This window comes from Haliotis asinina, chromosome 12 (assembly GCF_037392515.1).
Source record: "Haliotis asinina isolate JCU_RB_2024 chromosome 12, JCU_Hal_asi_v2, whole genome shotgun sequence".
In the NCBI taxonomy this organism is placed as follows: domain Eukaryota; kingdom Metazoa; phylum Mollusca; class Gastropoda; order Lepetellida; family Haliotidae; genus Haliotis; species Haliotis asinina.
In genome coordinates, this window is record NC_090291.1 from 23,420,929 (window position 1) to 23,446,173 (window position 25,245).

The window sequence follows — 25,245 nt, forward strand, 5'->3', positions numbered from 1 at the left end:
GTGCCCATTTGACTGAAAACTGGTTCACAGGGCCCTCAGTGAACTTCCTCATGTCTGACACCATGTGTTTCTGTAGTATGTGTGTGATTTCTAGCTCAGGTTGAGTAAAGATATTATTAAAACCTCTGTATTGTGTTTGTCTAGGTGCTTTGGGTTAATGACAATGACCTCTTGAAAACCTTGTATTCTTTCTTCAGGTCAGTTCAGGTAAGAGGTAAATATCTCCTCTCCAAAAATGTCTTGCGACACTTTCTCCAAGATTCACATTTGACTTTTCAAGAGGAAAAATTTATCTAATCCATGTGGGGCCAGGATATTCTTCTCATATGTCATTCAAGTCAGTCTTGTATGGTGTTCTATAATTGCTATCACATGATGCGTGAAAAAAAGAGCGACGTGTGACATGGCATTAAGAAGATGGCACCTTGTACAGTGTGACTTTGTAAAATATTGCTTGGCTACAGAAATAACTGGTGAAGTCATGGGCAACGTCATAGGAGAGACCGCAGGCAACTTCTGATTATATTGAGGGGTTACGTCTAAAAGAAGAATTGATAAAGGAAACAAGATTTAAGATTTAAGTAAATACTTCTGTCGACCAGAAAATGTTTTCACATCCATATCTGATCAAATGCCACCCAAGCAGGCCACTGTTCATTGTATGTGAAACATGTGCATCTGCAAATGAAATGATCTCTTTCCTACACTCAACATAATGGTCGCCACTGTTGTTAGGTCCACCATAGCCTCAACACTTGTATCTTGAATTGTATTCTAATTCACAGGTTGGTATTATATCTACGAAAATGTCACTTTTCTGGCCCTTTTCTCTTTCTTCTTTTTCAACATAGCCTCAAACAAAAGTGTTAAGTCTCTATTGGCCCTACTTAGTGTGGGCTGTCAAAGCAACTTAAACCTCACACATGTATCATAGATTAGCATTATATCTACCTATGTGTCACTGTATTAAGTGCACCTCACCTCAACCTACATGTGTCTAAATTTTGATTAAATCCATAGATTAGTATCATGTCTACCTTAATGCCACATTGTGATGTTATGAAATGCCACAGATGAAGATAACAGGTTACAACTGAAACAACACAACACAGTGTTAATAGCGATGTCTTCTTGTTGCCATTTATTTGGAAGAAGAGCAGGTACCAATATTAATGCAAAGTAAATGGTAAATGAAGATTCTGCATTCAACCAGAGCCCAAACAATATCATGCATTATTAATACATTTAATGCAAACTTCTTTCACAATAACTTTCTGAGAATGTGCTACGAGAATGTGTTTTCTGTAAATTGTGTTATTAATTAAGTAATAATTATTATTGGGTCACAACGTTCAGTGTTTTGAATGATAATTATTATGGGTCACATTTTGTATCATAAATGTTAAGTTTTTTAGTATTTTGGCTGCAGGCCTTAAAGGAAGTGCTTTAGAGTTACCGCCCCTTGACTTTGTGTTTTGATTAACTTTTGACTTCTGGGAGGCTGGCCAATAAGATTCTATGTTGATGGTGATGTTCATATGTGCTCAAATTTTCAGGAAATGTTGACTGTATATTTAAAGGCTAGTTGACATGTTGTTGACATGGACATGCACAGATTAACTAGAGTAAATTAACCTGCCAATCTCTCAGTCACCACTTGATCTACATAATCGCTGCCTGACCGCTCACCACTTTACATTCTGCATAACTGTATAACTGTTTCTCACTCTCACATCAAGACTTCTATGAGTTGATATTATATTTGTGACCCATTACTTTAGAATTGACTCAGTTGTATTGTATATGAAACCTCTCTTGTGAATCTTTTGTACCTTGCCTTTGATTTAGCTCAATACAAAATTATTGAAAATCTGTGTTTTTATCCCCCCGGCATGTAATGCGGGGGAAAATAGTCAACGCCTCGTCTGTCCATCCGTCCGTCTGTCCGTAATCATTTTGTTTCCAGAGCATAGCTCAGAAACCATTCAATATTTTTAGATCAAACTTGATAGATGTAATGATCTCAACCTATGGTTGTGCCTTTTGCTGTTTACAGAGTTTTGGCATTTTTATTTTTTTTGTTTTTCCATGGAACATTTTGGTGTTAGTCTTATGGTGAGGCAGGCTTCGTTTCCGGAGTATAACTCAAAAACTGTTCAATATTTTTCTGCAAAACTTGGTAGATATGTGTGGCAGACCCCAAAGTGGTGCCTTTTGCTATTTACAGGTTTTAGTGATTTATTATTTTCTCAGTTTCCATGGAAACGTTTCGGACTTAGTCTCAAAATGCAGGAATGGGCTTCGTTTCCGGAGCATAACTCAAAAACCGTTCAATATTTTTCTGCAAAACTTGGTAGATATGTGTGACGGGCCCCAAAGTGGTGCCTTTTGCTAGTTACAGGCTTTTGTGATTTCTTAGTTTCTCGGTTTCCATGGAAACGAATCAGACTTTGTGTCAAAAATGAGAGGTGTGTTTCGTTTCTGGAGCAGAACTCAAAAACCATTCTATATTTTTCAGCAAAACTTGGTAGATATATCAGTCAGAACCTAAAGTGGTGCCTTTTGCTACTTACAGGTTTTTGAGATTTATTGTCTTCTTGGTCTCCATGGAAACGTTTTGGACTAAATCTCAAAAGTGAGAGGTGTGTTTCGTTTCAGGAGCAGAACTAAAACATTTCTGAATATCTGTCAGTGTTACCTGGTAGATATGTTTTGCAGACCCCAGAGTGGTGCCTTTTGCTATTTGCAGGTTTTTGTGATTCATCATTTTCTTGGTTTCCATGGAAACATTTCGGACTTAGTCTCAAAATGGAGGTATGGGCTTCGTTTCCAGAGCAGAACTCAAAAACCGTTTAATATTTTTCTGCAAAACTTGGTAGATATATGAGTCTGAACCTGTAGTGGTGCCTTTTGCTATTTCCAGGTTTTAGTGATTCATCATTTTCTCAGTTTCCATGGAAACATTTTTTACTTAGTCTCAAAAGTGAGAGGTGTGTTTCGTTTCCAGAGCAGAACTCAAAAACTTGTGAATATCTGTCAGTGTTACCTGGTAGATATGTGTGGCAGACCCCAAAGTGGTGCCTTTTGCTATTTACAAGTTTTTATGATGTATTATTATTATTGTTGCTGACTTCGCTTCTGGAGCACTACTCGAAAACCATTTCATATCTTTCAAAAGACCTTGGCAGATATACAAGACAGATCTTGAAATGGTGATTTTTTCTGATTACAGACATATGGCATTTATATTTTTCATGAATTCCATGGAAACAATTCAGACTTTGTCTAAAATACAATAAGTAATTGTCGGATGATTTGTCCTTTCAAATATGTGGGGGCCGGGGGAATGTGTCATTTTCTGATGACTCTTGTTCTCCTCTGGGTGTCAGATGAAGCCCATCATCATAATGCAGTGAAATTTTGCCTTACTCTCCAAGAATACACCGCACAGCTGTGTTTCATTTTCTGGTACAGGGTGTAAGCCTTCTTGTGTAGGGCATCATTGTTTGCATGGCCTTGTTGCCATCTATTTTCGTGTCATGGGATGACGCCAGAAAGGACAACAGCTCTCTGCAAACATAGTATGTAAAACAATATATGCACCCATCAGTTCTTTTGACCAGCCACTGAAATCTGAAAATGAACTCAATATATAATAGTTTATCATCTGACAATGCTTTGGACTATACATGGCCTTACTTTGGAGTAGTCTGTTAACAATCAAATGTCAGACTGTGCTTCACATTTTATAATAGGGTGCACAAAACTTGATCAAAAATATTAAAAAAAACAACAAAAATATTCAAAACTGGATGACCCAAAACAGGCAATCAAATCATAAGATACTTTTTACAAAATGCCACATCCACAATGGGTATATTGCCATTATGTGCATGAAACAATCATCCTTCAAGAGTTAAGTAATAAGAAGTTAACAGTTAACAGTTAAGTAGTGCCTCAAACCTGTGATCACACAGTGCCATTTAGAAAGTGGTCTAATGCAACATATGTCATATTTCTGATTTCACTTTCTTAGTAAAAAGTACAAGTTCTAGTACTTTTTGGGGTTGAGTCCCATCTGGGATTCGAACCCGAACCTCAGAGTCAGGCACCTAATCGCCAGCACACAAAGTCAGCTGCCTAGCCTGCACAGCCACATTCATCAGAAGGATACACAAAGTACGCAGTCTAGACTACCAGTTGTCCGACTTCCATTTGTGGAAGTCGCGGAGGCAGAGCGGGCTAGGCGGCCGACTTTGTGTGCTGGCGATTACGTTTGAAACCTTCCATTTCTTGTCCCAATTTGAAATTTTTATAGGTCATTATTTGTACAGTCTGCAGCTATGTCAGGGGAGTCACTTACAAAATACAGAGACATGTCATCTCCGAAAAGTCTAATATTAAGGGGCTTAATACTGATCTTTGAGGGATGCCTTCTAATACTGGTCCGACATACTCCACCAACCTGTTGCCAACAAGTTCTGTAGTCATTTTCAGATTGGATGATTTGGAACAGGCCATCACTACCCAACTTTTTGCCAGAGTTTTATAGTGATACATTTGGAGAACGTGAGGTGAAACACTGGATTTAATGAAAAAAAAAGAGACTTTTCCTCCACTCTCTTTGATACTTTTATTGTCTGTATGTGTAGGAGGTTGCATCAGGTAACCTTTGAGATTGACCAATGAGGACACAACTCGCCAAATCATGGAAGTGGACATTCGCACATACCTTTTGAACTTTTGCCCACACAAAGGTTTGTACCAGAACGATTCCGAATGCTATTTTCCCTAAGATTGCTTCTGGGTGATGTGCATGGAGCACGCCACAACAGTGAATAAACTGTTGCTGAAAATAGTGTTTTTGGCAATATTCAGGGATGTCAGCTTGCTGAAATATTACCTCATGGTAACCATGTCAACAGAAACCAAAAAGCGTATATATTGCAATTCAAATATCAGCGTTATATGTGGATGTTCATTTGCTGAGAGATCATTGTCAGTGACTGGAGTATTTTGTAAGTCCCACCAAAGTCTTAACAGTAGCTATATATAGCTGTTGTCTGATTGGTTAAATCCATTTAGCCATCTCACATTTGATTGGACGGTTACTAGGTTTTGTTAGACCCCAGTAGTAGGAATTTTAACAAGTAACATTGGGACTAAGTTTACTGAGACTGGACATTACATGTGAGTTTCATCACAAGGATAACAGTACAGGCAATATATGTAAGTCTTATCACACACATAACAATACTGACATTACATGTAAGTGTGGCCACAATCATAACAATACAGACATAGGTAAGTGTTCTCACACACATAACAATACTGACACTACATGTAAGTGTGGCCACAATCATAACAATACAGACATAGGTAAGTGTTCTCACACACATAACAATACTGACACTACATGTAAGTGTGGCCACAAACATAACAATACTGACATTACATGTAAGTGTGGCCACAATCATAACAATACAGACATAGGTAAGTGTTCTCACACACATAACAATACTGGCATTACATGTAAGTGTTCTCACACACATAACAATACTGGCATTGCATGTAAGTGTTCTCACAAACGTAACAATACTGACACTACATGTAAGTGTGGCCACAATCATAACAATACAGACATAGGTAAGTGTTCTCACACACATAACAATACTGGCATTACATGTAAGTGTTCTGACACACATAACAATACTGGCATTACATGTAAGTGTGGCCACAATCATAACAATACAGACATAGGTAAGTGTTCTCACACACATAACAATACTGGCACTACATGTAAGTGTTCTCACACACATAACAATACTGACACTACATGTAAGTGTGGCCACAATCATAACAATACAGACATAGGTAAGTGTTCTCACACACATAACAATACTGGCATTACATGTAAGTGTGGCCACAAACATAACAATACTGACATTACATGTACATGTTCTCACACACATAACAATACTGACATTACATGTAAGTGTTCTCACAAACATAACAATACTGACACTACATGTAAGTGTGGCCACAATCATAACAATACAGACATAGGTAAGTGTTCTCACACACATAACAATACTGGCATTACATGCACACACATAACAATACTGGCATTACATGTAAGTGTTCTCACAAACATAACAATACTTACACTACATGTAAGTGTGGCCACAATCATAACAATACAGACATAGGTAAGTGTTCTCACACACATAACAATACTGGCATTACATGTAAGTGTTCTCACACACATAACAATACTGACACTACATGTAAGTGTGGCCACAATCATAACAATACAGACATAGGTAAGTGTTCTCACACACATAACAATACTGACACTACATGTAAGTGTTCTGACACACATAACAATACTGGCATTACATGTAAGTGTGGCTACAATCATAACAATACAGACATAGGTAAGTGTTCTCACACACATAACAATACTGGCATTACATGTAAGTGTTCTCACAAGCATAACAATATTGACATTACATCTAAGTGTGGTCACAGGCATAGCAATGCTGAGATTACAGGTGTGGTCAAAGGTGTAACAATTCTGACATTGCATGTAAATGATAAAGACTATAAATAAGTGGGGTTGCAAACAACTATGCTGACATTTCAAGTATGTTTGGTCGCAAACAGCAATACTGACATTACATGAGGTGTTTTGTCACAAGAATAACAGTACTGACATTACATGTAAGTGGTCACAGGCAAAACAATTCTGACACTACATGTAAGTGTGGTCAGAAACATAACAGTACTGACAATACATATCTGCTCACAAGCATAGCAATCTCAAAATGAAAAGGATGGCTTTTCAGTCTGGCAAATTTATAAGCTTTCGCTTAAAGCTTTCATACTTTAAAGCTCCTCCCAAAAAGATTATGCTTCTTTGGATGAACATGAGCTTGTTCCTGATGCTCAGAATGCTCCTCTATCTAGAGAGCTCGCTTTGACTTGTTTCTCTATTTGTGGAACTAATGACATGCAGCTTATTATCTCCAGCACTGATGATCATAACACATCATTTATCTGAAGAAAACACCCCATACCTCTACTGTCTCTGACATCTCTATAAGTGCATGGAATCTAAGTGTTGTATTTTGGTTTTTTAGTTTCCAGGGATTAAGAACCATTTGCTGAAAAGGATTTACACATTTACACAACACTTTAAAAACAGCTGCAGCTTCTTTGGATGTCAGTAGACGTTTTCTTAGCTAGCAATAGGACATCATGGCTAAGAACCAATTCCCTGTACAGCAGGACTTGTTATTCCTCTTGCCTTTGCTTCTTAGTATTTGCTCATGACAATATCAAAGACCTATGTAGTCAGAGCCTTGAGGATCTGTCTTGAGGCTTCTGAAAACTTACATATATTGTTCATCATTTCTATCAACTGTTAACAACTGTCATCCTTCTGTGTACTCTGTCATCCTTCTGTGTATACTTGGTGTTTTCAGCAGCCTCTTTAAACCCACATGAAACAAGGGTGTGTCATTGCATAGCGATTGTACATTATCGGTCATAAGTGGACAATAGCTTCTGGAAAATTGTGTTTGCCTCCCACTATGTTGGAGACATCTCAGTTTGTCATTTGGAAGGATTCAACATTAGTTGAAGCAACTAGTATGTCTTAGCCACAGACCCTCATTAAAACATGTTATATTTGGCCACTTTCTAAATGACGTTGTGTAATCATAGATTTTGTCTGTGGATGCTTTGCCAATTCATGCATGTAATGTGATCTAGACTTCCAGTTGTCATTGTGCATTTTATGGATGAGTAGATTTCATGGCTGACAAATAGGTGCCCGACTCTGAGAGTGTGGGTTTGAATCACAGATTTGACTCAGTCCAACAAAAATGCTAGAATCTGTACTTAACTGAGAAGGTAACATACACTACATTTGACCAGTTTCTAATGGTGATGTGTATTCATGGGATGTGTTGGGTGAGATGTTTTTATACCCCCAGCATGTAATGCGGGGATATAGTCGATGCCTTGTCCGCCCGTCCGTAATCATTTTGTTTCCGGAGCATAACTCAGAAACCGTTCAATATTTTTTTACCAACCTTATAGATATAGTAAACTCAGCCTATGGTTGTGCCTTTTGCTATTTACAGATTTTGCCATGGAACATTTTGGTGTTAGTCTTCTGGTTGGGTGGGCTTCGTTTCCGGAGCAGAACTCAAAAACCGTTCAATATTTTTCTGCAAAACTTGGTAGATATATCAATCTGAACCTATAGAGGTGCCTTTTGGTATTGACAGGTTTTTGTGATTTGTTACAGACATAGTCTCAAAAGTGAAAGGTGTGTTTTGTTTCTGGAATCAGAACTCAAAAACCGTTCAATATTTTTCTGCAAAACTTGGTAGATATATCAGTCAGAACCTGAAGTGGTGCCTTTTGCTATGTACAGGATCTTGTGATGTATTATTTTCTGGGTTTTCATGGAAATGTTTCGGACCTAGTGTGAGAAGTGTGTTTCATTTCCAGAGCAGAACTCAAAAAACTTAATATCTGTCTGTAAAACTTGGCAGATATGTGTTGCAGACCCTAAAGTGGTGACTTTTGCTATTTACAATTTTGTGTGATTTATTTTTCTCGTGGTTTCTATGGAAACGTTTTGGACTTGGTCTCAAAATGGAGGGATGGGCTTCATTCCCAGAGCACAACCCGAAAACCATTTCATATCTTTCAACAGATCTTGGCAGATATATGCGACAGATCTTTAAATTGTGACTTTGCTGGTTACAGATGTATGGCATATATAATTTCCATGGCCCATAGTGCCACTTCTGAATTAAAATAGAAGTATGAGATGCATAGTATGAGATAGTGTAAAATTGTGAATTCATTACAAAAGAATTCTGATATTTTGGGTACAAATGTTTTTGTTGAGTTGTAAAAATTATTCGAAGGAAAGCATGAAATAAACTTGTTTTAAAGAGAGAATGAGCAGCTATCCAACACAGATTTCTACACATATGATTTTTTTCATTGCATAACTTTTATTCCTTTATTCTTGATATTTCAGTCAGCTGATCGAAAAGGGTATGGTGTTGAAGAAGTCCATATTGCCCTTGAGCAGTGTGGAAAGGACACCAAATTAGTCATTGACTGGCTGAATGAGACTTGGGCAAAGTATGTGGATGATGTGATTTCAAGTGTGTCATATGTGAGCCAAGAATCCCAGCAGAATGATATTGGTGTTATATCAACAGTGGAAGCTAAGAGAGCACTACAAGAATCACAGGGCAATGTCCAAGATGCTGTTATGTACTGCATCAACACGCGAACACAACTGGTAAGTAACAACATCATTAAGATCAGTTTGTATAATTGTTATGATAAGGGTCTTGAGTCCAAGTGAGGGTTCCGGTGAAATCTCTTATCTAACTAGCGTGAAATTAACTCAGCAAAGAGTCTGAAGTCACAAGAAGCTAATTACAACTTTATTTACAAAAGATAGAATAACAAGGGTGGCCACAGAGAGTCGGTACAACCCTCTGGGCTGAGGGCTAGAGCTGACCTGTGTTTGGAGTCTAAACCCTACTGATGGACAAATGGAGGTGGAGACAATGTAACTACAATTGAAACAATACAAAGATTATGATTTGCTGACTGATACAAAAATGGGTGTAACCTACAGTAGCCAGTGAAATACAGGATAAACAAAATGGGATGTGCCCTACAGGAACAACTTTAGTGACCAGACAGGGGGAGTACTTAATCTTTTAATCCTATTCTAAGTGGCATTAATCTTGTTGGCACATTTACTGGATGCTTGATTGATTACTCTGGGCGGGATCTTTAACTCATTAAGCCCTGGAGCCGCTCCACTGCCCAACACCTGGCACCCCTCGCTGACTGCCTGATTGCTGTGACGAGGCTAATTAGTGCTAATCATGCCTGATTTCCCTGCCAGGTCTCGGATATGACAGGAAACTGTCTAGTCTCACAAACAAGTACTGATTATTTAATTGTGTCGTAAAGATGTAAATGGGAAAGAGGCCGATGTGAATACATATATTACAGCATTTCATGTAATTTATTACCTGTGTCTCTCATACCCCTTTGCCAGTGTGTGCTGTATTTTTATCAAGACATACGCAGTCTTTGTACGTACGAGATGAACAAATATACAAATTCCTCCTGTCTCTCTCATCATATGGACTGAATTATAATATATTATTTATAATAGAGTTTAAAAATAGGGGGCTTGTATTATAATCGTCTAGACTATTTCAAGGAAAGTATCAATAGGTGTGTAAGTAACATGGAACATATAGAGATTTATAGTTTGTCACTTTGTTCATCTTAACTTAACGCTGCAAACATACATCACCATTCATACACATACATACTGCATGATACATTTATCTTTACTCGATGCTAAACAAAGCTTCCCGTCATGTGAAGGGATAAAATATCCCGAATGTAACGCTTTGTATCTCAGTTACTCATTATATTGGCTGATACTTTGACCAATCGTATCGTGAGAACCTGTCACATAGGAAGGGCAAGGTGATGGGGCGGGGCCTAAATTTCTGAAGAGCACGTTTGGACACTCAAAGTGATGTGGTAGAGATTGATTATTGGCTTTATTGTTTACCAATGGCTATGTTGTGTTTCGGCTGTATCAACTATCATGCAACAATTTGTGTATTGTAAACATAACATCAGTTACTGTAATGATGTATGAAAGAAACACATAAGACATATGGGAGTAGACTGACACTATGATGAGTGTATTCGTTCTCAGATGGTGAACACACATGTCTTAGTATTTTGGACATGTAAAAGAATAACAACTGACATGCAACAATTGAAGAGAATGAGTGAATTTAGTTTTACAGCGATTTTAGCTATATTCCAGCAGTATCGCGCGGGCTTCACACATTGTGCCCAACAACTGACAAGAATGGTATACTGTACCATTTGTACAACACAACTAGTGCATAAAGCGTTATCGTCCTTGGAACAAGTCTTTATGGTAGGCCTCAAAACAGTCAACGCACAAAAACACATCACAGCTTGAACATCTGCATTTAATGTCTCGACGTTTGCCAGTCCATTTCATTGTATGTAAGACATACTTAAACCAAATGATGTCCCTCTCATATCATTGTGAGAGATTAAATTGTTCAAAACATCTATGTCAATGGCAGTAAAGACGAATTTACGCACATGCATAATAATCTATGAAAGAAGCGTTTTTGCTGACACATTGCTAGTGTATACTGAATATCTTAAGTACTAATAAGCTGGTCTGTGACTTACATATAACAGATTCAGTTTGCCGCTTTGGTTCATCTAGATTTAACGCAGAAAATATACGAACATACATGCATACATATTGTATAATGCTATTCCTTGCACATACATAAGACAAAGGGTCATGGGATGGGCGTCATCAAAGTTCCGGAATAGGACGTTTTGTATCTTAACTGTTCAGTATAGTCCCTGATTTGTTATCTATGACCAATCGTATCATGAGATACCTGTCACATTGGAAATGACAGGTGATGGGGCGTGGGCTAAATTTCTGAAGAGTACGTTCGGTCACTAGACAGCTTGGATACAGATTGACTATTGGTTAGATCGTTGACCAATCGGTATGCTAGATTTCGGCTTTATCAACTCTAGCTGTCATGAAAAACTTTTTGTATCGTGAACATACATAATCGTAAGGATGCCTGAAATGTACACGTAGGACTAACAAGCACTTTGACGAGTTTATTTTTTTTCTGAGTGCTCAAAGCGCTACAATCTGATTATTTTTACCCCGGATAACCCAATCCAATCATTGAGTAGAGATAGTATTTATTTGCGTATACGTTTTGCGCACACTACTTGTACATGAAACATAATGGCTTGCTGAACATTTCAATATAATCTGTACATTGTTATGAATAAATATCATAATTCAAGTACATGTATTATAGAATTCAAAAAAGTAACACGATACTGATTTATTGTGATGCATACACTTGTAGTTGAAACTCCCCAAATATTTATGAAGATGGGCATACTTATATTTGTTTTGAAAGCAAACGAGGTTCAGAAGATTGGCAATGGGCGTGACTCCACAAAACAGGTTGTCCAATGATGTAACAGCGCATAAGTTTGTTTTACACTTGTCACAGGACAAGTTTACCTGGACATGCATTCGACCAGAGACTGTTATTTTGAGGTTGAAAGAGGTGTTCATATATTTAGTGTTGTCTGATTGAATGATTATACGCATCAATTCCGTAACTGATATATTCTCCTCCTTTTATTGACGATGGATCTGATACACGTGTTCATTACACAGGATAAGATAATTACAGAGATCAAATACAAACGTTTCTTACACAATGCTTATGTAAATTGCATTGAAAAATTACATTTCAAATAAGCATGAAACAGCTTGAACAAAATACCCCAGTTACCTTTGTATGGTTTATGTGTACTATATGTGTATATTATGAGTAGATGCAAGAGTTATCACTTCATATTCGATTATGTATTATTGTCAACTTGAAAAATCAATAGTCACAAATGAATTAGGTCTAAATTAGTAACTTGGTTTATTTCAAATCTACACGAACATGAGTGTAATACAGTATTGCTATTTATGTCTATGATTCATTATATGAACTATTACAATGAATGAATGAATGATTTAATTTAGAAGAAGGTTTCGTAACCTTGTCACCGTTAATTCAATCAATGTGCAAACATAGTATCTTAGTATTCACTCCCAATGACGAGTAACAAACACGTACCTCCTGTAACAACATCTCATAATCCCTTTTCTTGCAGACATGTGTTCATTTGCCTGTATAAGCCCCCAACATTGCAAGCAATTGTTATCAAAACACATTAATAGTTCTTCTGATTAACACAGAAAGTAATCTCTCTAGTAAGAAAGGCTAATCTTTGATCATTCCTGCTAAATTGATTGAAATTAAAGGTAATGTACGAATATAAAATGTAAACCCCCCATTACGCAGCTCTTGCTGAATGAGAGGTGCTTTTCATAACCCCCAATATGCGGCTCTCGCTGAATAAGAGGTGCTTTTTATTACCCCCAATACGCGGCTCTCGCTGTGAGAAGCTAATTAATTTGCCGCATATATGCGGCTCTCGGCCTTAATGAGTTAATGACCCTTAATTGGTGTTTGCATATTGTTATTTTAATGGAGGTGATGGCATGTTTACCTCATCAAAGCAGTTTATTAACCTGTCTAGACATAACTCTTGTCTTAGTGAATGGATTGTCTTACAGTGGAATCTGATTACCTTAGGCTAGGATTTTAACTAGAACATCTGTGAAACTGTGTGTTAATAATTTATACCTTTTACAATAGTATGTCTGTGAGATAAGCTTTCCTACTATTTGACTGCAAGATACGTCATATTTGGGATTTCACTCTCTAAGTAAAGTACAAATTCTAGTATCTTTTGGTTGAGTCCCATCCGGGATTTGAAGCCACACCCTCAGAGTCAGGCACCTAATCGCCAGCACACAAAGTCAGCCGTCTAGCCCACTTAGCCACCACAACTTCCACTTTTTGACTGGTGTATTTCTCTAAGCTATTACTGGTACATGATGAAACTAATATCCTGTATTTATATTTTCCTAATATCTAAATGCTTATGTATTGTTATAAGTAAAAATGAATTTGGTGTGAATTATTATTTCATAATATGATATAGAATGAGCATTCGGGTCACCAAAGTCTTATGCGATGATATGTTTTAAATTAGGGTGATTGGTTCATGCTTCGTGGCTTGTAAAACTGAACTTTTCATTGATACGATTACTTTATGCACTTAGCTGAAAACGTAATGAGTTATGATCTAGCTAAAAGATATTCCTTTGCTATGAAGTGTACTCAGGTTTTTGTATACTCTTTGAAAAAAAAACCTAAACATGTTGTTTTGGAGTTTACTCACTGAGTGCATATAATTGATTCAAACATGACGTCATACTTCAATTACAGTAAAACCAGTGGATTGCACTGGTGCAGGTACTCATACAGAGTATACCATAGATGTTTAATGGGGGACAAATTGCGTCAACAAATCATGTCATCAAAAAGGCCAAGGTAACACCTGAACATTGTTTTGCTGGAGGAAGTCCTGTGAAACATTTGTATTGTGAGGTTGAGCATTGTCATGCTCCAAAGATCAACCACTGACTTTGATAATGGTAATGAAGTTGAACTGTTCTTCTGGTAAAAAGTCTGCCTTCCCATAACCAATTGTGAACTGTCTGATCGGAGATTCAGAGCAGTCTAGGGATTTGCATTGTAGATGATGTGGCCGTGATGTTTGAATGAAGATGTCTCACTCAGATGTAGGTGTCCTGTGTTTAACTCTAGGTCCACCTGACCTGGGTCTGTCGTTAACACTCCAGGTATTGTTGTATAGGGTCCATGGGTTTGGTCAGTGAAGATACGAGGTAGAATAGGTCTTCAGCAACCCATGCTAGCCATAAGAGGTGACTAACAGGATCTGTTGGTCAGACTCACTGACTTGGTTTACGCATGTCATCAGTTCCCAGTTCCTCACAGTGATGCTCATACTGTTGGTCACTGGATTGTCTGGTCCAGATTCGATTATTTACAGACTGCTGCCATATAGCTGGAATATTGCTTAGTGGTGCGTAAAACTAAACTCACTCACTTAACTCATTATGGAATTTACATAAGCATTGTGTAAAAAATTATCTGATGGAGAGTATTTATCATGTGTATCAATAAACTAAGTCTCTATTGATCCATTGTCAATAAAAGTATCAGTTAGGGAATTGATACACATCCCAATCATCATTCAATCAGGCAACAGTAATGAGATATTTGAACACCTCTTTCAACCTCAATATAACAGCCACTGGCAGAATGCATTCAAACTATGCACTTGATGAAAGTTTTGTCCCATAATGCGCTGTTATATCATTGGACAACCTTTTTTTTTTTTTAAGTCACGCCCATTATCAATCTTTTGAACCTCATTTGCATTCGATATAAATATAGGCATGCCCCTCTTCATAACTGTTTGTGGGGATTTAACTGCAAGGGTATACATTATAATGAATCAGTATTGTGTCACTATTTGAATTCTGTAATACATGTACTTGAATTAGGACATTCATTTGTAGCAAGCCGTTATGTTTTATGTACTCAGTGGTGTGCGCAAAATGTATATTTAAGTAAATACTATCTCTACCCAAAGGCTGGATTAAGTTATCCGGGTTAATAATAATCAGATTGTTTATTGAAAAATAAACTTGCCAAAGTGCTTGTTAGTCCTGTGTGTACATTTCATGCATCCTTATGCTTATGTAGGTTCAAGATACACTAACTTTTTCATGATAGCTAGAGATGATGAAGCCAAAATCCAGCATATCGATTGGTCAACGATCCAGCAAATAATCTATCTGTATCCTAGCTGTCTGGTGACCAAATGTGCTCTTCAGAAATTTAGCCCATGCCCCATCACCTGTCATTTCCTCTGTGACAGGTATCTCATGATACGATTGGTCATAGATAACAAATCAGTCACTATCTATATTGAACAGTTGAGATACAAAACATTCTATTTGGAAACTTTGATGATGCCCCATCCCATGACTCTTTGTCATATATATGTGCAAGTTTTATACAATATGCATAAATGTATGTTCGTATAACACAAGTTTTCTACGTTAAATCTAGATGAACCAAGTGACAAACTGAAGCTGTAAGTGTAAGTAAGTCACAGACTAGCTTATCAGTACTTTTCTTGAAATATTCAGTATATACTAACAATGTATCAGTGAGAATCCTTCTTTCATAGAAGATTATTAAGCATGTACATAAATTATTCTTTACTGCCATTGACATAGATGTTTAGAACACACAATGACATGAGAGGGACAATTTGTGTAAGCATGTCTCATGTCTTACATACATTAATGTGCAAAAATAGTATTTTAGTATTCACTCCCAATGCCGAGTAACAAACACTTACCTCCTGTAACAACATCTCATAATCCCCTTTCTCACAAGCATGTGTTCATTTGCCTGTTTAAGCCCATGACATTGCTAGCAACTCTTATCCAAACACTTTAATACTTCTTCTGATTAACACAGAAGGAAACCTCTCTCGTAAGAAAAACTGATCTTCAACCAGTACTACTAAATTGATTGAAATAATAGGTACAGTATGAATTTAAAATGTAAAACGCACATGTGAGTCTCTCACTGAATGAGGGGTGCTTTCTGCTCACAAACATGACCGGATCTCGCTGAATCAGAGGTGCTTTTTATTTCCACCCATACATGGCTCTTACTGTGAGAAGCTAATTAATTTACCGCACATACGCATCCCTCTGCCTTAACAAGTTAAGAGAGCCTCCGAGACATGACTTGTGAAACACGCAATTTCACATCTTATTTTGGATTAATTGTTTATAATTTTGAATTTGTTGAATTTAAGTCGAAGTCTTGCATTGTATTACCCCCACTTTTAAAGTTCAATATGGATCTTTCCTACTTTTGCAGACTTCAAAGAATTTCCAAAGAGCAAAGAACTACCTTTTAATAATCAGTCCTTCAGCTAAACAAACTTAAAAGCTAAAAAACAAGCACTTTGACTGAATTAAAGGTCCGTCCAAATATATCTAAGAAATGGTTCTGTCCAAATGCTTCTCATCTTTGTCGTGAACAGAAAGGAAGCTTTCTTTTCAGCAAGTTAGGCAGTGACCTCATCGACTCGTTGCAAATACGTCTTGATACATCTCATCATGGAAAACAAGCATTCGGCAGATACAGCTTTGACAGGCAATGCCACCAGGATGGCTAACATAGTGTGTATCACTGGAAAAAAGTTCACATTTACAAGCTAGTAAATCTTTTGTAAAGATGATGTTTACAAGACATTTATAATTTGTAAAGATCCACAAGGGGAGATAACTGGTGGGTGATGGTAAAACGGTCCGCAAGACCTCAAATTCACACCTAATAAATCCCAAAGGCTAATTACAGTTTGACCCCTGGACATAATTAATGAGGTAATTGGGGCGTGAAATAAGTGGGACAGAGTACTGTTCAGTGGACAGGGGTCACTCTGTTAGGGGTAGGATGCTGATGCTCTTACTACAGTGTTCGGTGGAGTGAAGATGCATGGGTGTTTCTTTCACTATGCGCAAGCTGTTTAGAAAAGAATTCCGACTCAGTATCCCACTTATTTTGTGTTTGGGAACAGTGAATAAGAAAAACCAAAAACAATATCACCTTGTTGCTATGAGTCCTGTGGTCGATCGAACCTTTACCAATAGAACCAGTGATACAGATGGGATAGATCACCTTTTGAAATATTTCACAATCATATTTGATTTTTGTTGTTTTTGTTGATTCTTCCTTTCTGTGGTCAGCCCAGCAACAATGCACCATAATCTCATAAAATCATTGAGGCATGAAGTCCCATAAGCCGAATGAACTGTACTAACTGAATAATTTTAGGCTTCGTGGGACTACACCTGTTGTACATGGGCTAGTTACAGTTAAGACATACTGCTATATTTAACATAACTAAACAATAACCTTCAGGAAGGGAACCCCATGACAGAAATGTGCCCTGGATAACAGGTTGGAGGTTGACATGGGAGGTTAAAGTAACTTGTTGGAAAAGCCCATCCCAACGTTTTCGAGATGATAAATTTCATGGACTGGAGACGCAAATTAATAAACTGAACATGGTGCAACATAGTGCTGGCCAGACACTACTCCGAAAGAAAAAGAAACATCAAGACCTTCAGAGAGAACTGCCCACCCTGGAACATAGGGTATTATTGATATGTTGTATTATTTTGATAGGTTATCTCATGGAACGAAACTTTCTTAAAGGTCACATACAAAGGAATACACAACTTTGCAGATTCTGATACCTTTCGGTATGCAGTTACCGAAACAAATCATAAACTGAACCTATGATTGTGCCCTTTGCTATTTATAGAGTTTGGGCATTTATATTTTGCTTGGTTCCCATGGAAACGTTTGGGACTTAGTCTAGTGGGAGGAGTGGACTTTGTTTCCGATCATAACTAGAAAGGAGTTAAATATTTTTCTGCAAAACTTGGTAGATATATCAGTCAGGACCTAAAGTGGTGCCTTTTGCTATTTACAGGTTTTTGTGATTTGTTATTTTCCTGTTTTTCATGGAAAGATTTCTAAAAAAATAAGATGTGTGTTTTATTTCCAGAGCACAACTCTGTGAGAAAGAGCCCAATGTGGTGCCTTTTGCTATTGACAGATTTTTGTCATATTTCTTTTTCATGGTTTCCATGGAAACGATTTGGAGGGATGATGGGCTTCGGAGCAAAACTTGCAAACTTCTTAATATCTTTCAGTTAAACTTGGCATTGTTATTTGTCTTGGCTGAACTTAAGTAACTATTAAATGGTTTGTTCTTTCAAATATGTGGGGGCTGGGGGGATATGTCATCTTCTGATGACTCTTGTTCACTTATATTGACTACCCTACACATGCAGTTGAGAACTAAGTAGAAATAGAATGGCATCGCATGATTTTGTTCAGATTTTCATATGTTAATTTGTTTCAGTATGCTGAAGTGAACAGCGAGACTTTTTATGCCCGAGAAGATGTTCTGGAGGCAATGCATGAACATAAAGGAAACAAGGAACTTGTGTTGCATCACTTGGACTTGATGAGGCTTGCCCCTTTCAAACATCGTATATGGGTTGGAAGGGACAATCCAGAACCAGACATGATGCAGCTTGCACTGAACATCAACTGTAACAGTGTATCCACAAGTGTCATATCACACCAGGACTTTCAGGACATGGTCTGTAATAAAGAAATTGATTTGGAGGTTAGTGCTGTTTTAAGAAGATAAAATGCACAGAACAAGTTGTATATGAGTAGTTTGTTACCTTTCTTTGTCTAAATTCCTGTTTTTTTAATATAGCGTGTAAGAAAGCTGAAATGTTTAGAATGAGCTGTATAGAATGATGTGTACATCTCAGTGCAAAAGGTTTATCAAGCAAATGATGACATACAATAAGAGCATTTTTTTGACGCCTCGTCTGTCCGTCCATCCTCAAAATGGAGGGATGGGCTTTGTTTCCTGAGCAAAACCATATATATGTCATCTTCTGATGACTCTTGTTTAGTTTGTCTTCTTTTGTTTGTCATGAACCCACTAAAACAATCCAACAAAAAATATTTTTGTGTATCATCCAAAGAAAACTACCGTATACCGTATCTTCAGTGACCTTGAAAGTATGAATAAACAAACAACCTTATCAAATCTTGTCTTTTGAATTAAGAGTAAGTCTCTGAAGTGGAATGATAGATGACGCAGTATTTGTTATAGATATTGTGTTGGGTTGTTGTTGTGTTGATGTTTACGTCTGATACGTTGATGTTGCCTATATGGATGCCATATTTGTGTGTGTGTGTGAAGGAATACAATTTTGAATGGATATGGGTATCCAAGTAAAAACTGGGTATTTAGTTAATGTTTCAAATATACATGAGTAGTATATACAATGGGGGTTTTAAAACACTTTCAAGAAAAGTCTCTACAAAGCCTTATTTACTAAATAAGGCTTTGGTTGGGCCCTTAGCTCTTGCTACTATTACCCCTACTACATAACGTGTGTTGGAGGTAACACTGTGCCGTACGGTACGATCAATAATTCTTCTCTTACCCGGCCTATGTTACGTTTACCTCGATGAAACAGTTTAACGTGAACCGCCTATGATATCTTTGGTGTTCATAATAAAGGCTTGCTGGGCTTTTTGTATCCCCTGTTCTATGTACTTTTTTTTCTCGTCCTCGCTGATAGCAGACTTACGAGACTTGGATCGAATATCTTGTTTCATTCCGTTATATTTTGTGAGTTCAGAGAGGATTGAACGAAACTCCTCTTCTGAGATCTTACTGTCAGAGAGTGCCGTGGAAATACGCTCACTCACTGTGTTGAGCTTTGCTTCGGCCAGAACCCTGATCTCGTCGTGTTTCAATACCTTACGATGCAGTCTGCGTGATACTAACTTAAGCGCCAACCCTAACACCCCTGCCACCCCAGCTGTTATTTCAATACCTAGCACTATAGGTGCAGCCACGATGGTAGCTAACAACCCAACACCTGCCGCCCCTAGTCCCATGCTGGTTGCCATAAGGGTAGTGTCAGCCCTGTCCATGATATTGAAAGCTCTATGGTACTTTTTACAAAGTGCTTTCCGCGTGTCACGGTCTTGTTCTAGTTGGCGTTTCATATCACATAACTGCCTCAAGCGGAACCCATCTACGGTTTCCAGCGTCTTCGCTACTTCCTCTACGACTGGGTACAGACCCATCTATAATATATATTTTGAAAGATATTTTAATTGGGTTTCAGTTAATATTCTATAAATTAATTTGAAGTCTATAAGTTCTAGACTACTACTCAGGGTAATAGGTGATAATCTAATAGACTTTCCTGTTGTAATAAAAACCCCACTGAGGTTTATTAAGCGGTTTATAGAACCACCGTGGGTATCCCGTTGCATAACAATACGACAATGTTGGCCTTTGTGTTCGTCAAACCAGTGTATTGACACCCCGGGTAAAATTTGGTGTACTCTTGAGGTGTTTTCATTGTCTAAATTACTAAAGAAGACTTCTATGATGAGTGTGAAAGGGGAGGATATATCAAGATATATGTTAAAAGAATAATTGATAAATGCTAATTTATTTTTTACTGCAGTCTTTAATCCCCGGCCCAGATACCGTTGTTCCTAATCTTAGAGATATACCCCGTATTGTGATATAAGGTGAGGTGAGTGTTAAGTTGATCAGCCATTTGGGCTCTTTTAAATCTGATAACGACACCAGTCTGTACACGTTGTCTTTGAAGTGCAGGATATATAAGGCGTCTTCCTCACCAGGCTGATCGAATCCCTCCGTATCTCCTAGGTCGTTAAGCGTAGTGTTGGGACAATGACTGGTCATTGTTATACTATTACGATATAATTTCCAACTGGTTTTCTGATAATAGTTCAGGAGTGAACTTCATACCCATGAAGTGTATGTTGTCAGGCAGGAAGATATTGGTTAGTGATATCTTGTTTTCCACGATCACGTTGACCCCCTGCAGACTGGTGTTGGAGCCGACACCCACCCGCACGTAAACGTTGCAAACTTGATACTGGTGTCGTTTCCCCCACCCGAGTTTGATCCCCTTCACGATCTCGACATCATTCCCCGATGGTTCCCCTAGGTAGACTTTGATGATCAGTGTTGAGTTTGCCGGTAGACTCTCTAGTATACTGACCACGCCTTCGAATTCAGACACCAACTGTAATTTCACGTTTTGTATGGCCGGTTTACTCGATAGCATGTGGGCTGCCATAGTGTCGAGTGGGCTGACGACTATGCTACGTCTCTGAGTTGGGACGTAAGCAACGAGCAGGGTTCCATTGTTCACGACTTTGTTTAGGTGGTTGTCTTTGTTATCCGTGAACACGTAGGGAGAGCCGAGTCTAATATTGAGAAACCAGTCGTTATCGGGTAACAACACCCACTTGTCATCTTCGGTGAAGACGAGCATATATGGCTTGTTTCGGGCGACGGTAGTGCTCTCAACATCGTCTAAGTCGAACAGTTTACCCCCGAACGATGGGTATATTATCCAGTTATTACCGGTGTTGACAAGGGTGTACTTAGTGTTGATTTTTGCTCTTGTGGTATCTACTATATCACTTAGGGCTCCACCGGAGGTGACTTCAACGCGTTTGTAAATGTTGTTTTTCAGTTGCAAGGCGTACGTTTTACCATCTACTCCGGGAGCGTCGAAACCGCGCGTGTCTCCGAGGTCGGAGATCCCGATATTGACGCATTTTTTCACTCCGGGCCCTTGTGCGCTGGTCATTTTACATGAAGCGTTAAGCTGAGGTATCCTATATTTACAGGATTATGATTTATATCTAACACCGATATTGTCAGCTCAGGTATGTTGCCCTGGATTAATCTCTTATACTGCCGTGGTGAAAACGACCGTCGTTGTATTTCTCAGTTTTCACCGGCACTGCTCTCAGTATAGTGGAAGGGTGACCTCCTTGAATGTTGTACGTTGTACTCACCTGACCGAGATGAATGTACAGCTCTCGGTACGGTACTAGATCGGGTAACTTCGTGCCTGTGACGGTTGTTGTTGGTTTTATCTCGTCAGGAGACATACCGAGTATCCTCGCTAATGGTCGGCCTAGCCTCAAGGGGTTTCTTCCGTTGTTGATTAACACCACTGTACCGTTTGAGTCGTTCATCTTGAGTTCGGCTCCCAGGGGTTTGAAGACCTCGTCGTTTAGAGAGCACACGCTGTAGTAGCCGTCAGTTATCTGGCTGCGAGTTCCACTGACGAACAGCTTATTGTTGCTGACGTTGATGTTAGTCCATTGCGGTAGGTAGGTGATATCGTAGAGTGCGACTTCGAGTTGGCCTGACGTGTTATCGATCGCGTGCGTCAGCTGAACGGCCTCACCGCTCGTTATTCCTGGAAGTGTTATGTACATATTATAATATATAAATTATATATTATAATATGGACTTAGCACACTTGAAAATCGTGGTGGTAGGTAGTACGGGGTTTAAAACAACCTTTATTAATATCTTTGAAAACTATATCGTGTCCGTTAATAACGCGCAGGCGGTGGTAAACTGGAATCAAAACCCAATGCAGTTTTGGCAGAACCAACTCAACTTTGCTGTGTGGTGTGCGACGACAGGGTCGGGTGTGACACTAGACTACGGTATAGACGAACTGAGTAAGGCAGTCATTTTGTTTCATATTTATTATCAAACGAGACGAATATTGAAGGAAATAAGTGCTCCTCTTCCCCAAGATAAAGCGTGGAGTATGACGAATAACCCCTATGATAAACGCGCTTATGAACGTGTTTGTGGGGAGTTTGAGATTCCAACGAATAAAGACTTTCGCCTTCCTGGTGTGAACCATGGTCTCGGTATAGTTCTCGTGTACCTCTACAGGTCCGGAACATATATGGCCGGTTCTAAAGATGGTACATACAAACCAAACCGTCATACATTTACAGGTCCCACAACGAATGAAAAGATCCATGTCAGCTGCATAAAGCAAACCAATCCTGATGCAGCCACAGCCTGGACAAAAATGATCTCAAAAACATCGAAAGGATTCACTCGTGCTGGTACAATACGCTTGAACGACTCGATTCGAACATACGTGTGGGCGCTGTTGGGTGCGCAGTCGATGACGCGTTCCAACATCCTCGGTAAGGGAACTGCTTACGACGCTCAGAAACAGTTCGTTGCCAACGTTGAGGATGCTATCAATTCTCCAGTTGATCTCCCGCGGGCCATCGACCGTTACCAAAACGTATTAGAATACGCCAGATCGAAAGTCAATTACATGTTCGGCGTGGGGTTGTACATGGCTCCGAGTGATATGCAATTGAGAGTAAAAAAAGTGGTGGGTTATAACAACAAAATAGTCATAGCCACGGCGGATCAAAAGTTGGGTATCAACCCCGATATTAACACCCCCTATATCCCACACATCCCACCACGTGAAACGGGTATAGTTGCGCCGCCCCCGGAGCCTAAAGTTCATGTGGGGGTACCCCCCACACACCCCCATATTCAGGCCTCCAATCACATCGATAATAAAACGGCCCTGGTGGTTGGTGGGGTAGCTTTGGGACTTATTTGGTTAAAGATTTCTTAGCCGCTACGTACACCAGACCCACCACGGCGACGATGGCTGCCCACAGGTTTTGACTGAGCCACGTGGCAGTTTTAGCCAGAGCGCCCAAGAACCACGAGACGATGCTACCCAGGATGCCGGGAAGGGCTTCGGCGGCTTTACCAGCCAGTTTAGCTAGGCCTTCCCCGAGTTTTTTTATCCAGTCTTTAACACCACCGCCACTTGGGGTTCCGCCGCCGGCAGGCCCCACAGGGGTACCCCCTGTCAGTGACACCACCAGGGTTGATATGATGAAACCCAATGCAGTCAGAATGCTGGCGATGGTGATCCCTTGCTCCCGGAACAATATCCGAATCCTGTCTGCTAACGTGGTGTCTCGGTAGAGGACTTGATTGATGGTTTCCCGCACACGGTTGGTCTGGGATCGAAGCTTTTCTTTGTAGCCGGACGCTGTCTCCAACCAGACCTGCCTTTCATCTTCCAAATTACGTATTCGTTCCTCGATGGTGGCTTTCCTAGACTCGTCCTCAGTTTCACCGAGTTTTTCCTTTTCATAGGCGATGTGGTCGTCTATCTCACTCATTTTGGCCGTGCTTTTCCAGAGCTGACCACGAATGGTTTGCATCAACAGGTCCAACCCCTTCAGTTCCCGAAAGGTAATTTCGAGGCCCGGGAAGGGCTTGTTCTTGTAGTCGGCCAACACCTTTTCAATATCATAAGTCATGTTTTGATCCGATGTGGCGTCCCTGATGCCTTCCAGACTTTGAACTAACTTCGGAGGATACTGCTTAGGTCGCGCGCCACCGTAATCTATGAAGCCTAGTTCATCGCGGACAAAGTTACTCCCATGTCGACTGCTCAGTGTTGATAAAGCAAGTGGTTCTCTCGTGCGTTTATGCACGAGATCGATCTCCGGGTGAGCCTTCAAACGCAGCGTGCCATTGGTATCGAGGGTAAACCTGGAATAGTTCCTTCCCAACGGCTTGAGTTTGGATTTATTTTCAACTGCGTTGTAATAATCGTCGACGGCGCCCTCCATGAGTGAGCCACCTTGCGAGAATGAGGTCTCCTGGTCATCATTGAATGCCTGGGCACTATCGTCCCACATATCATCCATAGGTATGTCTTCATCCATTATTTAGTATTAAAAATATATTTCGTTTATATATAACAATGTACGGCAGAAAATTAGATCCTTTCAGAAGATTGAGAGAGCCATTAGGAGCCAGAGCCGTGCGTCAGTCGGTGACCATCACCAACAATCCCAGCAAGATAGACCAGAATCAAACTCTGCTGGTTAGATTTCCAAACCTTGGTGAGAATGACCTCATTGTACCAGGCACTGTTCGACTGGCGTTCAATATCACGTTGACCTCTGACAATGACAAACGCGAGCTAGTGCGGAACGTGGGGCGAGCTATCATCAAGAAAACGACCGTCAAGATCAGCGGTAACGAGGTGCTGAGCATCGACGACAGCGACGTGTTTCACTGCTA

The 25,245-nt window shown here is 39.3% G+C and overlaps 1 protein-coding gene across 3 annotated transcripts in view; it reads left to right on the forward strand.

Moving 5' to 3' along the window:
- The window catches only part of LOC137257619 (E3 ubiquitin-protein ligase RNF31-like), a 375,097-nt gene that overhangs the window by 172,040 nt on the left and 177,812 nt on the right, over positions 1–25,245 (forward strand). For all 3 annotated transcript variants that reach the window (XM_067794941.1, XM_067794942.1, XM_067794943.1), the window contains exons 12-13: positions 9,065–9,334; positions 18,625–18,894. In XM_067794941.1, coding sequence (XP_067651042.1) covers positions 9,065–9,334; positions 18,625–18,894 — 540 coding nt within the window. The remainder of the gene's footprint in view (positions 1–9,064; positions 9,335–18,624; positions 18,895–25,245) is intronic.